This window comes from Artibeus jamaicensis, unplaced genomic scaffold (assembly GCF_021234435.1).
Source record: "Artibeus jamaicensis isolate MK-2021 breed Jamaican fruit bat unplaced genomic scaffold, CSHL_Jam_final contig_519, whole genome shotgun sequence".
NCBI lineage: Eukaryota > Metazoa > Chordata > Mammalia > Chiroptera > Phyllostomidae > Artibeus > Artibeus jamaicensis.
In genome coordinates, this window is record NW_026521871.1 from 13,287,453 (window position 1) to 13,303,837 (window position 16,385).

A 16,385-nucleotide genomic window follows, 5' to 3' on the forward strand; every position below is an offset into this window, starting at 1 on the left:
ATAGGCCTCTGAAGGGAATGCCAGGCTTAAATCTGACAACTGTTTCCTGGGTTCCTCCAGCCCAATCTGGCCCTCGATTTCCTTCTCACCAGCCAGCCATCCCAGCATTCTCCTCTTCTGAAAATAGCCACGCCATTCACTGGAGGCAGTGACCCTCATCTCTGCTTGCCTATCACGCCCCGTTTCTGATCCAGCAGCCAGGCCCAAGGCAGCTGGCCCATAGTCAGTGATTAGCAAACAAGTCAGCCTATTCTGACCACGTGGCTCTAGACCTGAAGAAGGGCTCAGAGAAGAGTGGGGTCCAGCTAGCTGGGGGGTATGGAGTATGAGATGGAGCACTACTGAGTAGGAAGGTCAGAGCCCAGGCCTCCCAGACAGGAGACAGGGGTTACCCAGTTCAGAAGGGCAAGGGACCCAGACTGGGGCACACAGAATTGCCAGTCAGAGCTACCTTCCCCTCACCCCCAGGGAGGGCACAAGTGAGACACAGAAGTGATGGATAGCTCTGGCCAGTGTGTCTCACTTGATTGGAGCATCATCCCAGAAACTGAAAGGTCAAAGGTCCTATTCCTGGTCAGGGCACGTGCCTCGTTGCGGGTTCAGTCTCTGGTTGGGGCCTGGTCGGGGCGCGTGCGAGAGGCAGCTGATCGATGTTTCTTGCATCGATGTTTCTCTCCCCCTCTTCCTCCCTCTCTCTTAAAAATCAATATGCATGTCCTTGGGTGAGGATAATAAAAAATTTTTTTAAAGGATGGATATCTATAATAATATAATTTGGAGGAAGGGAAGATAGATGTCCAGTTCTTTGGGTCCCATTTCTATGGGCTCTGGATGGACCCAGGACATCGGAGACTATGGATCATAAACTCTCTTTTCACAGAGGAAAACCGAGGTCTGCGGGAAGGGATCTGCCCCGGGACCCAGCCAGGCAGGGAGCGGCGTTGCTGAGGGTTGATACCAGTTTTAACACACCTCTTAGAGGCCTTGGTGCCTCAGTTTCCCCACCTGCACAATAGTGGCAGTGACTCCCATCTTTCAATCCCTGCACCCATTTCCCTCAAAGCTGTGAGGTTCACTGACGGGAAGGCTGTGGATGGTCTCCAAGGGTCAGGGCCCTGCCTTCAGCTTTGCTGAAACTGGTAAGAAGAAGGGTAGAGAAGGCCGAGTGCGCAGGGATCTGGAGACCACCCTGCCTCCTCCCCACAGTCATCCCAAAGGCAGTCTGCTCCCTCCGTGGGGGCAGGAGACTCCCCCAAAGCTGAGGGAGACTTGCCTGGGCTTGAGGCATCTCTTGCCACGTTGGGCTGACTGTTAGGGTCAGCACTACCATTCTATCACTTTTCTTTCCCAGAGCCTCAGTTTCCCCACTAGTCCAATAAGTAGTCATCCAAAACCTTCCAGTCTGTGGCCTCGTAAGGCCACCATGAAGGGCCAGTGACTCCTGAAGAGACAGCCTGCTAATGGGGGCAGAGGACCTAGAGAACTCAGGCCCCCAGCCTCAGCCACCCGAGCTAAGCCAGGGCCGCTGCCCTGCTCCGGGGTCATGGGGTGTGGCGATGCCCATATGTGATGGGAGAAGCTTCGTCAGGGACTCCATCAGCCCTGCAAACTGCCTTTCTGTCCCCAGTGACTCCCCCGTCCTAGACGGGCTGTCGGCTGCCAGCAGTCACCCCACTTACACGCACACACAGCGGCTGCTGCTGCCTCCCTCCTAACAGAGGCAGCTGCTGCAGCCTCCGTGCTGGAACCAAAATTGAATGGGCATTTTCACAATGTCGCCTCCCACTGATGGCTCCTAATTGCATGTTGAAGCCGCGTGATGGAGCCCACGTTACACTAATTATGTCATTACCCTAATCAAGTAAATACCGTATGTGCTAATTGGCTGAAATCTGTTCAAGGGGATGGGCAGGGGGAGAGGATGCCAGTGTCCCCTGGGTTGTCACAGGGGTGGGCTGGGGTAGCAGAGGGAGGGAGGGAGGATGCAGAAGGGTTAAGCGGGACTTCTTTAGTTCAGCAGGTCCTGTGGTCACCCAAGTGAGCACCCTTGGCCACTGGCCTGGACAGGGGAGAAAGTGGCTGAAGTGCCAAGGTGGTCAGACACCCAAGTTGGAGGCCTGCCTTTGCCCTGACAGACTTGTGGTCTTCAACAAGCCTTTCCTCTCTCAAGTGGGTCCCCTTGCTCCCCTCCCCTCCCCCGACCTCAGCCAGCCCAGAACCAATGGACTCTCAGACACACTGGGCACGGCAGCATCAGAGGGATTCAGTGTTCTGGCAGGACTAATTGAGCCACTGTCATTCATCTATGGAACATCAGTGACATATCCCGCTCAGGGGGGTAGGAGGGGAAAAGGCTGAGGACTCTGGCAAAGCCCTAGGGCCTGGGGGCAGCATCAGTGTGAACCAGCAAAAGAGACAAGCAGGGCTGGTACTGCCCAGAAGCCATGTGAGGTGGGATGATCAGAGGAAGTCTGGAGGACTTCCTGGAGCAGGAGACTTCACCTAGAGGGAAAGAGGAGATCAGGGCTTCAGAGCTCAGGTCATCATTCCAGGTGTGATTTTTAAATGAAAAACTTTTAACCATCATCTTCAGGTGGGGGTCAGAAAACATAAGGATGCTGCCTTCTGCAGGACAGGATCCAGATGGGGTTCCAACCCATTTGGGGGAACTGGAGGACACAGAGGAATGCCAGCCCTGTGTCAGGAAATCTTCTATAAGCTGCAGTATGACTAGAGCCTCCATCCTGCCCTCTCTGAGCTGATCAGCATGGACCAGCTGTCAAGCAGCAACCCCCCATCCCTGCCCTGTCCCTCACTGGTTTGTGGGAAGGGTCCCAAACATAAGAAGTCCAGTCCTTGGCACTGTGACTGGGGACTCTAGGAACTGGGTCTTCTGACGCCCATTCTCCCGAGTGCGTCCAAGGGCCACCGCGTAGGCATTTCTGCTCTCTCAGCTCCATCTGCTGCTATCTCTGCAGACATATGCTGCAGCTCCACACCCGGCAAACACCACATGCTCACTTAGGTGGGCACCAGCTCCCTGCCTCCCAGGCTGCGGGACCTAGATCTAAACCGGCCCAACTTCCTAGGTGGCCTTGGCCAAGCCCCTCCAATGCCCAGGCCTCAGGCTCCCAATAGATGATGTGCACTCATTCATTGCCTGTCCCAGGCCTTCATTCATTCCACACCACGTGGTCTGGGCTCCCGTAGGCTGGCTCCAGGACATGGAAACAGATAAGAAACTGTCTTCAGCTGTGATGTCTGCAACTTACCCTCAAATGGCTCAGGAAAAAAATTGTGTATGACTATACACACACACCACACAGCAAATTCGTGTGTGTTTGCAGAGAGAGAAAGCAAGTGAGGCAAAATATTGATAGTTGAATATGGCTAACAGGTATATTGAGAGTCATCCTATTCTTATTCTGACAACTTGCCTGTAAGTTTAAAATTATTTCTAAATAGAAGTAGAAAAAGGAAGGAAGGAAAGAAGGGAGGAAAGCCCTTTGCTTTCATAGGTTTCTGGGCCACAGAGGAGGCAGCCGGCCCTGTGGCAGCTGGGTTGCTGTGTTCCCGCTTGGTAGGCCCGGAGGGCTTCCCTGAGGAGGTGGTAGGGAATTGGGCTAGGCAGAGTCCAAGGAGAATACAGCAGGGTGGGATGGGGCTGACTTTCTCCCCTGTCCCTGTCACCGCTCCAGGCTCCACCCACGGCTCACACCCCTTCTCCTGCTCTCCAGAGACTACAGGTGCTCTGGGGTTTCTGGGAGGAGTCTCCAGTGGGGCAGTACGAGAACTTGTCTTAGTCAGAGGCTTAGGAAGTCCTCCTGCGCCTCTGAGCATGAGATGAGACTGGACTAGCTCAGGGCCACTGCGCCCCAGAGTAGAAAGGGATGAGGCAGCTATGGGCAAGGCCACCCCACCTCCTCTGCCCCCACCAGCGCTAACACAGACCTGTGCCCGGCTGCCCAGGCTGACTGATCCGGTGCCTTTGCCTGTCACAGCAGTGCCCAGCAGCAGGAGGGCAGCTGTGGGGAAGGGGTTCATTATCCCATCCTTCATTAGGTCTGCACTCGGCAGCCCGAGCATTGTGTGGTGTGTGTTTGGGGGCTTTGCTTTAGATGGGCTTGTTAAGGGGATGCAGCTGGGGTCCACCCCTTGCAGCCTCCTTTCCACCTCATTCTCTCCCTATGCCCTGCTTCCTTACTCCTTTCATTCTCCTCTCCTTGCCCATGGCACTCACCAGCCTTCCCTACTCCGCTGGGGCATCAGATGCTCTTCCCTAGAAGGGGAGTTCCCGTCCCCATTTCTCAGTCCAGCTTCAGACCCCATGAACCAAGCCCTCCCCCAAGAAGGCAGCATCCTGATGTGTGGTCACGCATGACGTGTTCCCAGCTCTCACAGAATGAAGGAGATCCCTGCCCCTCTCACAGCTCAGTCCCTGTCCCCTTGACCGTAGGCTGCCACTTCGGAGCCTGGACTGCTCCAGAGCGGACCTGCCCTCCATTCAGGAGACTGTCTAGGATGCTCCAGGCTTCGGTACCCAGAGGTCAGCGGAGGCCAGCAGAGGCCGATTCCTCCATTCAGACACCTTTGTTCTTCTCTTGCCTTTGTCCCTCGCCTCTGTCCTTCCAGCTGGCCCACCAGCCCAGTGCCTTACTGCTGGCCTGGCTGCTCACCTCCCTCTGCCATTCCCTTTCATGGTCTTTTGTCCACTCAAGTTCCAGAGCCTGGCATGGGACAGTGGTGGGGTGGCTCTGCCCAACCAGCCCAGCCCAGCCCCCAGCCCAACTGCCTGCCCCCTGCAGTCCTGCCTCTCTCCCCTCCCTCTCCCGCCCACGCCCCTCACTTGCTCTGGGTCTGCCCCTCTAACAACCTCTCCTCTCTGGGTCTGGCCCCTCACCTCCTGCCCTCTCTCCCCATTGCCTCATCCCTCTGTTCTTGGCCCCTCTGTCCCTGGGAGTCAGGCTTTATCTCTTGCACACGTTCTCCGCCCCTCCCTCTTCTCTCTCATCCTCTCCTGCCTCTCCCCCTGCAGCCTCCACTCCTTCGCCTGCTCACTCACCCTCTCCCTCTCCCGCTGCCCCCCTCTTTCTCCCCCACCTCTTTGTTTCAGCTGAGAACCAGCTCCTCGGGACAGTTCCCACACCGCAGTGCCTCTGGTGAGGACAGAGCGCCACCGAGGTGAGCCAGGGGATCGGGACGCCAGGCGGGGCAGCCGGAGCTCTGGGGGGCAGGCAGGTGGGGAGAGTGGGCAGTCCAGCTGAGACGCTTCTCTGCCCAGGGCAATGGGAGCCGCAGTCAGAGTGCCAGCTGCAGATGCCCCAGTGGTCAGCAGGAGAGGAGGGCAGAGAGGTGGCCAGTTGGCCTGGGGTGGGGGGCTGGTGGGTGGGCAGAGCTCCTGGGGAGCTACCAGGCTCTGTCCCTGCCCTGGTGCCTGGCTTCCGTGGGTGGTCCTGGGCTGAGGGAGACCCTCGGAGGGAACTGATGGGGTGGGCGGGGGCTGCGCTGCCTGGAACAGCTATTCCTCAAGGTTTGGGTCTATGCCCTGTCCTAGAGTCTGGAGCCCTGAACACTGCCTCTGGCTGGGCTGTGGCGCTGTCAGCTGGGCTGTGCCCCTACAGGTGCTTGTCCCTCACTGAGGTTTTTGTTGCTGAACAGGGAGGTGCTGGGCTGCCCCCGCTGCCCAGGTGGTGGGTGTGGGCAGAAGAGAGATCTGCCCCTGCCACAGGCTGGCTGCTTTCACCTCAGGCTACTGTCTACCAGACCCACAGAGCCACGTGAGGGGAGGGGAACTCCTCCCTCCCCTGGGGGTCTCCGATCAGCTTCCCCAGACAGGGTCCCCAGGACAGCTTTACCCAGATTGTGAAACCGTAGGGATTCAGGCCAGAGTCGGAGTATTCTGGAGGTCAGTTTGCTGGGGCGAACTGAACTGGACAGGTGGGAATGGTTGTAGGCTGGGGGACAGGTGGGGACAGAGCCCCGGCTCTGAGGCTGCGAGCGCAGCCTCTGTAGAGTGAGGCGACAAGTGTGATTGTTGGAGACATCCCAGGGCTGGGAGGAGAGCCGGAGACCTGGAAGCTGGGACAGGTGAGTGGGAAGGGGCTGCAGCCACTGCCAGGAGCCCCGCCCTCCTCTGGGGATGCAGCAGTGGAGCTAGGAGAGGACAGAGTACGTGAGTTGCTCACCTTTCCTCAGAGAAGTGAACAGAATGGCTCTACTGGCTGCCAGAGAAAAGCCAGGGTGTGGGGTGGGACAAGGCATAACTTCCCAATGGGTACATCTTGGGGGGCCAGCCCCTGGCTATCTTTCAGGGCAGAACTAGGTCCCACAGTTCCCCAACCCTTAGGGAGTCAGCAGTGGACAAGCTCATAGTAGGTAGTGATCCCATGAGGTAGAGCTGCTAAGGGCATTTGCTCCCCTAGGACTTGGGGCCTAACTCTCCCTCACCTTCTTCCCTGGCCAGAGCCTTCTCATCTGAGCAGGCAGCAACCCGTCCCAGGTGGAGGGAGAATCAGAGCTGTGGGCATCGAGTTGCAAGGGCCAAGGTGGTCCATCCCTGTCTCTCACGTGGCAGCCTGCCTAAGCTATTGGCTTCCCCACCACTTAAGGTGTGTCAGCATCCCCCGACCCCCATACAACCCGTTTTCTCCTAGCACACCCCAAATCCTCTCACCCCAAAGATTCCTGGCCTGGAGTCAAGCCAGGTCTCCCTACCTGAGTCACGTTCCTCTCACGACCCATATTCAGGAGGATCACACTGCCCTATTTTCCTGAGGCACAACAGGGGCTCTCTCCCAGACTGGGTCAACTTACTCTAGTCCCAACTGACCCCCAGTGGCTCTGTGACCTCCCAGGGTGCTGTGCACCCCAGAAGCCAATAAAGACTCAAATACCACGCCCTGCTAGTGCCAGACCAGTACGGAAGGGCAGTGGTCACTCGCTTGGCCTCAGTCAATCGAACCAGGCCTTACTGGCTCTAAGCCTGGCCTTGCCTGGACGAGGGAAGCTTCTCTGAGCTGAGAGCTCCCTGAGCTTTTCCATGGAAGAGGTCAGTCTCTCTCCCTTCATTTCATCCCTCCGAGTGCCTTCCTGGCACAGGTTTCTTACCCAGATTTACTGGCTGCTGACACCTCTCCAGAAAGGAAAGCAGGATAAGGATGTTGTTCCCATTAGACAGAGGAGAAAACCAAGGCCAGGATAAGGGCCAGTCCTAAAAGACCTAGAACTTCTGACACCCTAGTGAGTGACTAGAGGAGGACAAGGTACCTATGCTCACAGAAGTGTCCACCAGTTGCCCAGCTTCTCTGCCCCCCAAATCCTCCAGACTCTAACTGCATTCCCAAGGACAGAGGGGCTGGGTTACTCTGGGGTGGGGGTGTTGAGCCAGAGCTTCCAGCCTTGCTCCCAAAGTGAGCATTTAAAGGGCTGCCTAGGCTGGCTGAAGGCTGCTAGGATGAAGCTGCAGAGGGGAGGTAGGAGGGGGTTCCTGAGCCCGATGTACCTCTTTCCCACCTGTGACACCTTCCTCACCTCCTCGCATGCCCTGACCTCTACCCCTGCAGTAAGGAGGCCCTTGGCATCAAAGTCCTAAAACAGCCTTCTGGCATCATGCCTTGATAAAAACCCTCAAGAGGCTTGTCACCACTGTCAACGTGAGGTCCTATCCCCCTGGCCAGACACACAAGGCCCTTTACCAATTGGCCTCTGCCAACCTTTATGGCCTCCTGGCTCAACTTGGTTCACCTTGTCCCCAACATGCCAAACTGTGTGTCCCTGTGCTGGGATGGAGCAGAGCACAGCGGAGAGGCTGGCGCAGCGCCTGCATTTGGGTCCCCCTGCCCACACAGACGCAGACACATGTATTTGTGAATAAGCCCACTACCCACCAGCATGTGGCTTCCCACCAAATCACATGCACAATGGAGATGTGAAGTCTGAGCTGAGAAAGGTCTGACGAATCTGATTTATGGATCCCTAGAGACACCAAGTGTGGCCATGTCACCATCCTCAGGCCTGGGAGGAGCAGCAGGGAGACAGGAGTGGATCCCTGGTTCTGGCTAAGCCCTCACTCGGCCCCAGGGTCTCCAAGCCCCAGCAGGTGGGTAGAGGATGGTCAAATAGGCCCCAACCAGGTTCTAATTCTGGTTCTGTGGCAGACTTGCTGGTAGCCTCAGACCAACCATCTTCTCTGTTTCTTCAGCTATAAAACAAAGGATTAGCTGATACCTAAGGGCTATCCAGGCTCACTGTTCAGCTGCTCTCAGTTCATGCCAATTTCACAGAATGGAAGGGCTTGTGAGAGCAGCAGCAGCAGTCAAGGGCGCCAGGTACCCTACAAAAGCTCCAGTTGGGCCAGGAAGAGTCAGGAAAGGGAGGTGAGGTGGGCAGCAGGAATCTGAACCGGGAGACAGAAGCCAAGAGCCACGAGATGGGAGCAATTATTATGACCCATACTTGACATTTACCGAGCAAATGACTCCTATTGAACTCTCACCATGCAGGTTTTAGCTCATATTTTCATCTAGATTGAGGCCAAATATATTCTCTGTCATCTTCGGGGTACAAATGAGCAAATCTAATGGGTTAGCCTCAATCCAGCCCCTGGCCTCCCAGCCCCCACAAACGGACACAGGGCAGAGGCCAAGGTGGCACAGGGGAAGCCTCTGGCAAGACCCCACCCCCACCCACCCCCTCAGCAGGTGTGTAAACAGGCATGTGCACAAGCAGCAGCTTATCTCCTGAGTGGAGCACTTACGTGTACACAAACGTGCATCCCCCGTCGGTGGTATGCCGGCACCAACACCCACACATATACACATGCTGGGACACGGCAGACAGGTCCTCTGCCCCAGCCCTCAGGTCCTGCTCTTGCCTGGACCTTGACCCCCAGTGCTAATACGTGTGCTCCTGAGCAAGGACTGAAGCAGGCACAGGGCATATCTAGATGTTGCCTAAGGAGCACCAGGATACGGGCACTGCCATGTGGGGACAATATCCCCTAACACCATGAGCCCCCCAACCCTGGTCAGCTTTGACTATATGCAGAAGGAACTGGTGCCTCAGCAGGGTGTCATCTCCCCTATTCCCTAAACCTCCTTGGCCTCAGAGACCAGCTCACTTTGCTCACCTCCCTCTCAATGCCCAGCCTGCCTGATGTGACATCTTCAGTTCACGAACCACCTGCGAGCTGGGCTGTCAGGGCCCAAGTGGGGGAGGGAGTCTGTTCCTAGAGGGAGGGCATGCCAGCTCTGGCCCAGAGCCCCTCACACCTTCAGTAGGAGGGGCTGGGAGATGGCTGGGGTGGCCAGCAGAAGCAGCCCCAGGCCTCGCTGTTCTCTATGGCTTTTTATTCCTATGTGATTCTACTGCTCACTCATATAGGGATTGGAGCCGTGGCGCACGGCGGGGGCGGCCAGCGGAGGGCTTGGACACTGAGCATGGGGCCCAAGGAGAGTGGGGACAGTGACCCATCCCTCTCTCAGCACAGACTGCTGGCCTCCTTTGTTGCTTTTCCCCTCACTGGCCCTTTCCCTGCCATCTTTAATAGGGAGAGGCAGGGGCTGCTGGACCCTATCACTGCTCTGGCCCACCATCGCAGCAGTGGAGACCCCCATGACAAGGTTGGTACCAGGAACACAACGGTATCCCGAGTAGTGGCTGAAGGAAGTGGGGGTATTCAGACTAGGAAAAGAGCTGGCACAAGGAAACAAGGTCCAGTGTCCTATGTAGCTAGGGTGGCCCCTAGATAGAGGGCAGCCCAGCCACAAAAGCTGTGTCTGTGGCTTAGGACTACCCAAGGCAGGAGGGGTGTCCCTGGTGAGAGGTAGAAAGCAGGGCCCAGCGAGGCATATGGCAGAGGCTGGAGACCAGGGCAGGGATGCCACTGGGGAGTCATTGTTAGATGGGTGGCCAGTCCCCCCCAGACCCCACAGAGAGCAGTCCTTACGCCTGTCCTCCCTGGGCTCTCTGCTCACCTTCACTGAGTGTGTTGGGAGCCAGGCTCAACCCTCCCAGGCTCCTGCTGAAATGAAACAAGTGCCAAGTGTGTTGTGGAGAGAGGGTGTGGGGAACTCCTACTGGGTCCAGGTGCTGTGGTGCAGCGCCCCCTCCCCCTCCCCAGCAGCTCCCGCAGGTCCTTGCTCTGAAGGAGGATGCACTGAGACCCCGCCGAGTGGTCTTTTTTATTTCCAGTCCTTCTTGCCTCACCCCACAGAAAAAAGCAGTCTCAGGAGCTCAGCAGTGGTGCTGCCCAGGGGAATAGCGAACTGGCCAAGAGATCTGTCCTGGTCCTCAGGACACCTTGCTGCCGTGGACCTGAGGCACCTGCTGCCACAGCTGAAAGTAGAGGTGGAAGAGATCCACCATCCTGCCAGTTTGATCTGAGGAACAGACATGAAGCAGAGGCCCTGGGGTGGGAGGTATAAGAGCCAACCATGCAGCAGGGGCCAAGGAGGGGCCTTAAGGCCTGGTGAGACCCTGGGGACCAACCCTGGTCTGCCCCAGGACCCTACCCTGTAGGCTGCCTCTGGACTCCCAAAACATGACCTATGTCATCACCGTGGCTTCAGGAACAGGAAGTGGACATCCATGACATTGGTTCCTGTCAGCCCTGTGTACAGCAGATGGGTCCCACCTTGGAAGCGGTGGAAGAAGGTATGTGAGTCATTGTGGGCTAGAAAGGTGGCCACATCCAGGCCCTCAGCGGCGGCCTGGTGGGCAAGCTCGGGCATAATCCAGGCCCCAGCTGCCTCTGTGGGCCCATCCCTCCCATCGGTGCCACCACTCAAAAACAGCACATCAACAGGCCCCAGTGGCCGTCGTCCCAGCTCTGCTGCGACACGGAGGGCCAGTTCCTGGTTCCGGCCACCCTTGCCAGAGCCCTGCAATTGCACTGTGGGCTCGCCACCAGCCAGCATGCAGACGGGGCCCTCAGCCCCTACCACGACCTCCAGGGCCTCCTTTAGTTGCAGGTCTGGGAGCTGAAGCTCAGCCGCCAGCTCATGGAGTTGTTCACCCTCCTCCACGGGGGCTCCAGTGCTGGGCAAAGTGAGGTGGGCTCCAGCTACTTGGGCCAGCAGCCCGTAGAAGTGGGCCACACTTTTTACGTTGCCCTGCATGGCTGCACTCAGCACCACGGCCCGGTATCCCAGTGCCTCAGCCTGCCTCTGGGCCTCAGCCAGTGCAAGTGCATTGGAGCCAATAATCACATTGAGGACATGACCACAGGTGTGTGGCCCACGAGGGTCAGAGTCAGCCTGAGCCAGCACAGTTTTCACGGAACGCGGCAGGGCAGCACGGAGGCCATAGCGATTAAGGATGTGCAGGCAATCTTGTACGTTGTGAACACTGGCCACAGTGGGGCCGCTGGCAATCACATCCACAGGGTCTCCCACCACATCTGATAGAATCAGGCTTATCACCTGGGAAAGGGTCAAAGACGCAAGGCTCAGTTCTTCCTGATCCTCATCCCAGAGCTATGAGGACAAACTGCACCCTAATCCTGTGTATCCACACACCCTACGCCATCCACTACATTTCCTTGCCCATCTGTAACCCTTCTCAAGTGGACGTGCGGACTCCCCCTTACCCTCTCTGATAGCCCTGTGACTTCCCATACCAGGCCCCCGACAGTCTGCACGCTCTTTTAGGGTTTCATCTGCCCAGCACACATGGGTCCGGGTAAGAGGTGACTCACACACCTGGGCAGGGTAGGCAGCCTGGGCCAGCCCCCCACCCTTGAGCTGGGACAGGGCTTTCCGGATGGTGTTCAGTTCCTGGATGGTGGCTCCTCGGGCCGCCAGCAGCTTGGTGAGTGTCTGTTTCTCCTCCAGTGTGACGGGTGGGATGGGGGCAGGCAGAAGGGCTGAGCCCCCACCTGCAGAGACAGTGATGACTTCAGGCAGAGGAGACAACCGAGAACCTTCCCCACCCAGGCACACAAGGGGGCACTGCACACATTAGGGAAGGAGTTGGGGGTTGGAAAGGTGGGGTTAGGGTGCCCCTGTACGGACATGCATTGAATGTGTGAACAGTCGCCACACCCTGGGCACCAGAGATCTTGGGTCAGCCCAGGTCCCAGCAGGTACTGGCAAAACTGCTCCGTAAGAGCTTGAAATAAAAGGCAGGTGGAAGGGTGGACAGCGGACCAAAGAGAGGGCGCCGGGGGCTGGAGACTCGGGTCCTGGGCCCAGGTGATACCAAACAGCAGCAACAACAGTGACATTTTCCTTGCGAGACTCTAAGTCAGGTGCTGTTTGCCCTCTCATGGGTCTGCCAACAAGTTAGTTGAAGGGAGGACCTCACAGCTCAGGGGAGGCCAGATAACTGGCACAGGGCCATCTAGGAGTCAGCCATCCAGGCTCCTCATTGCCTCAATTGCCCTGCGACTCGGGGCTTAGACCAGTGGTTTTTCACAGACCTGATAGTCCCCACTGAACTGTCCTGAGCCAACCTGGCACCCACACCTGAGATGAGCACGAGCAGCAGGTCATCAGCTGTCAGACTTTCAGCCAGCTGCTGAATAGCAAACGCAGCCCGAAGTGCATCATGGTCCGGCAGGTTGTCCTCTGCACCCTCAAAGACCTGGACATGGCTGTGTGACTTCAGTAGCATTTCCCTGACGGCAAAGAGAACAGAGAGTAAGGATGGCATGGGCTCTTCTCCCATCTAATTTCCTAACTGTACAGGTGATGGGCATGAACAAGGATGCCTGCTGACACCCATCCTGGAACCAGGCCAGACCTAGGAGAAAAGGGAAGCTGGTGAGGAAGGGAGGCCCAATCCAGTCTGAGTCTGGGCCCAGGTTCCCCTCCACATGGACAGTGGGGAGCAGCCCCCCAAACTCCTTACTGCTTGCCGGTGTACTCCATGGCAGCACGGATCCCCTTGGGAACGCTGATCACTCCCTGCACCAGATGCTTCCCCAGTAGCTCTTCAGCTGCAGCTGCCATGCCCAGCACAGCCTTGCCAAAGCCCACCAGGTAGAGGTTTTGCCGCAGCTGAAAGCTCCGATCCCGAATCTTCAGCTGTCCACTGCCAGGGTCCAAGGACAGTGCCCGGCGCATCATGGGGCCCGGCAGAACAGCAGCAATAGTGCTCTCAAACAGCTTCTGAGCATGCTCTGCCAAGGCCATGCCACTGGCCAGCCGTGCCCCTGGGCGCCCCCAGAGGAGTGGGAGTAATGGGGCTCGGGTCAAGCAGGGTAAGACCTGCAGGGCTGCAGCCATGCCCCACTGCTTTCAGCTCCACCTGGCATCCATAGCCACCTAGGGGAAAGAAAGCACTAGTGAGGCAGTCGCAAGGCTAGAGACACGAGCACCTGAGGCATTAGGGCCAGTGGACCCCACAGCTGCTGCAAAAATGGACCATCTGCCAGTCCCAGGAGACTTCCTGAGGCCCACAGCTGCCGGATCTCACTCCAGTCCTTGGAGCCCAGGCTTGCCACCCAGACAGTCCGTCTCTTCTGTAGGCCACACACTGGCCCTCTGGATACTGGCCCCCTGGAGTCCAAAGGTCCTGGTAGCTGAGCCCTCCTCTAACGTCACCCACTTCAGCTGAGAGTTAATCATTAACAGAGTGAGCAATTCCTATCAGTGGGTTCCAGTCCCGCCCCTTCACCACCCCTGCACACTCAGGCCTCACCCAGGGGCAACACCCCTTTCTGGCACTACTTCCTTGCCTCTTCTGTTGTTGCCAGGAGGCTGCTGGCTCTCCTACCAACGGACTCAAGCCCGTTGACCTCCAGCTCTATTTTATTAGCTTATGGATCTGTGTTGGGAGACTGCAGGCTTGGCAGGGCACTGACCAGCCGAGAACACATCCTCCTCAAGGCACACAGCCTGAAGAATTCCAGCACTCAGGACTAGTCCAACAAGAGGTTAAATTTCAAATCAGAAGTGGCAGCAAAGTCTGGCTCATGGTGAAACCTCAGAGAAGTCCCTAGATGCCACATGAGGCCATGCATCAGGGGACTCAAACTGCAGGACGGAAAAAGACACCCTTCCTCCTACATGGTGGGCCAGACCTACCCTTGCCAATAGCATGCCTTTTGGCTCCCACATAGCAAGACAAGTCTTGCGCCACCCACAGGGGTGAGAGCCAAGTGGCTAGATCAGGCAAAGGCCAGGCTCCCACAGGAGGGCCCAAATAATCATTTTCTCCACTGGGCAAGGTAAAGGCTAAAAAAGCCTTAAGGTGAAGGCCATTAGCCTGTAAAAGTGTTTAGGGACAACTCCCCCCAAATACCTATCTCTAAAAAGGCATCTATTTTAATAAATGCCTGCCATAGTGCTGCCAGTTTACTGCAGCAGCCAGTGTGGCCAGAGCAGGGGCAGGGGGCTGGGAGTCAGGCTCCAGCTCTACTACAGGTTTTTCAGTGCCTGTGAAGGCTCCATTCCTCTCATGGGGCCTCATCTGCAAAATGAGAAGTGGGATGAGATTAAACTAATGCTTTTCCTTGACATCTCCGGGCTCTCCGAAGCTGTCCACTGTTAACACAGAAGACCTGGACCCTAAACACTAAATTATCCCACACTCAAAAAATTTGGCAACTTCTAACCCTTGGCCACTTAGCCTGCTGTTCTTCAGCTATCCCATGAGACCAACCCTGTTCAACCCCAGTTGTGAAAGGGAACACTGCGCCCACCACCACGGGGATTCCGCAAATAGGCTCAACTTTTGCCAGGGGACTCCTGGGGTTGGCCCCCATTAGGATCGGAGCTAAAAGTATCTCAGCACCTAGCAATAGCTGATTTCTACAGCCTGGGTGAACGCTGTACTTATTTCCCAGATGGATACAGGCCTAGAGGATCCCAGCCTTGCTGCTGGATACCAGAGCCCAGAGCAGAAGGACGCTCAAGGTTAAGATTGCCAGAGAAAATACAGGATGTCCAGTTAAACTTGAATTTCACATACACAAGGAATTTCTTCTTAACAAACATTTAACAATGTTGTATTAGTTTTAGGTGTACAACAGCAATTAGAAATTGCTTTAAATAAGTATGTTCCATAGAAAATTTGGGACATACCTATACTGAAATATTATTTGTTATTTATCTGAGACTCCAATTTAACCCGCCGTCCTGTACTTTTTTCGCTAAACCCAGCAACGCTAGTCAGAATACTTCTCTCAAACTGAGGCACTACAGCACAAAACCTGGAGATTTCGAGAAGATCCGCCTTGACTCCTCCCCACCGACAGATGGAGCTAGAGCCATCTCCAGCCCTCCACGGCTCGCAGAGGGCCCGGAAGTGACGTCATTCTAAGTCGGGGCCTCTGGCCTCTTCGAGGGAAACGGGTGCAGCGTAATCATCGGTACTGACACGGAAATAAGGGTCCGCTGTCGCCTGGACCTGTTGTGGCGTTGCCCAAGGATTGCTCCTGCCGGCTCTGGCAGCGCAGACTTACCTCCCCACAGCTCCCGGCTGCGGCTTCCTGCGCTGGACACCGGAAGTATTCGCGAGCGGGGCGTAGTAGAATCCGGAAGTGTGGCGTGGGGGGGCGGAGTTGGGGTACCGGAAGTGAATTGCATAGGTAGCGACGCTGGGTTAGCCAGAGCGAGTATTAAGGCTTTGGATCCACTCAGACTGCCGGGAGACATGTAGGAAGTTACTTTGTGTCTTGGTTTCTTCATCTGTACAATGGGGGTTAGTAATTCCCGCATCACTGATTGCAATAATCTGTACTCTCTTTTCTCCTCTACGATCAGTCATCCGTTCCAAGCTCCAGTTGGGCGACTGGCACTGGAATGAATAAACGGGTTGAGAATCACTACTTCCCCATAACCCAGCCAGCTCTTCTGGATCCAGATTAAGTCATCCCCTCCTCTCCCCACCGCTGTAGTCCCACGTAACTCATTGGTGTCCCCTCCCTCTTACCTTTGGGCAACCAAATAAGGGCTCTGACTCAGCACGAGAGTTCACTTCCGTGATCCTCGAACATGCAAGCTGCGTGTAAGTACGAACGATCCTGAGCCTCCCTCACAGCCCCTGCCATCATCCTGTGTTGACACGGAACAGGGCTTGATGTTTTACACATTCAAAAGATACAAAAGAGTACACTGTTTTTACTTATGTTATCTTGGGGAGATAGAGGAGGCAGTTACATGACAAATCACAGAACAGAGTTCCTAAAAATCTTCAAACATATTTTTCACACCTATTCCCTATAGTAACTGCCACACTTCTCCGTAAGTCTCCAGACCATGCTCTGCTTTTGTCACGTACTCCTTCCCACTTCCTAGCTGTCTCCCCGGATTCTTCTTTTCCTTTATACTAGAAGACCTTTTATTCCCTATCGATTGCTCCTAAACGCTTCACCCCATCATTCAAACAAAGGCACCTTCAGAAGATCTGCCTTCTTTATTATTTTTAAATTTTATTGTTAG

At 56.0% G+C, this 16,385-nt stretch overlaps 1 protein-coding gene across 2 annotated transcripts; it reads right to left on the reverse strand.

The window, feature by feature from the left end:
• Positions 1-8,714: 8,714 nt before the first annotated feature.
• Positions 8,715-15,472, reverse strand: GLYCTK (glycerate kinase). 2 transcript variants are annotated; one of them, XM_037134728.2, is made up of 5 exons: positions 15,407-15,472; positions 12,850-13,265; positions 12,465-12,616; positions 11,700-11,875; positions 8,715-11,420 (listed from the first exon to the last, which is right to left on the reverse strand). In XM_037134728.2, the coding sequence occupies exons 2-5, from the start codon at positions 13,224-13,226 to the stop codon at positions 10,554-10,556; spliced, it is 1,572 nt and encodes a 523-aa protein (XP_036990623.2). In that variant the 5' UTR covers positions 13,227-13,265; positions 15,407-15,472; the 3' UTR covers positions 8,715-10,553. The 2 variants fall into 2 exon arrangements, with proteins under 2 accessions (XP_036990623.2, XP_036990622.2); XM_037134727.2 differs by lacking the exon at positions 15,407-15,472 and having other exon boundaries at positions 12,850-13,503.
• Positions 15,473-16,385: the final 913 nt, after the last annotated feature.

Bases quoted from the DNA above. Each gene is read 5' to 3' on its own strand.
- GLYCTK (XM_037134728.2), bottom strand. From the start codon at position 13,226: ATGGCTGCAGCCCTGCAGGTCTTACCCTGCTTGACCCGAGCCCCATTA. The intron at 12,617-12,849 runs GTAAGGAGTTTG...CTTTGCCGTCAG, and splicing joins ATGGAGTACACCGGCAAGCA to GGAAATGCTACTGAAGTCAC. The intron at 11,876-12,464 runs GTGTGGGTGCCA...CTGTCTCTGCAG, and splicing joins GCTGCTCGTGCTCATCTCAG to GTGGGGGCTCAGCCCTTCTG.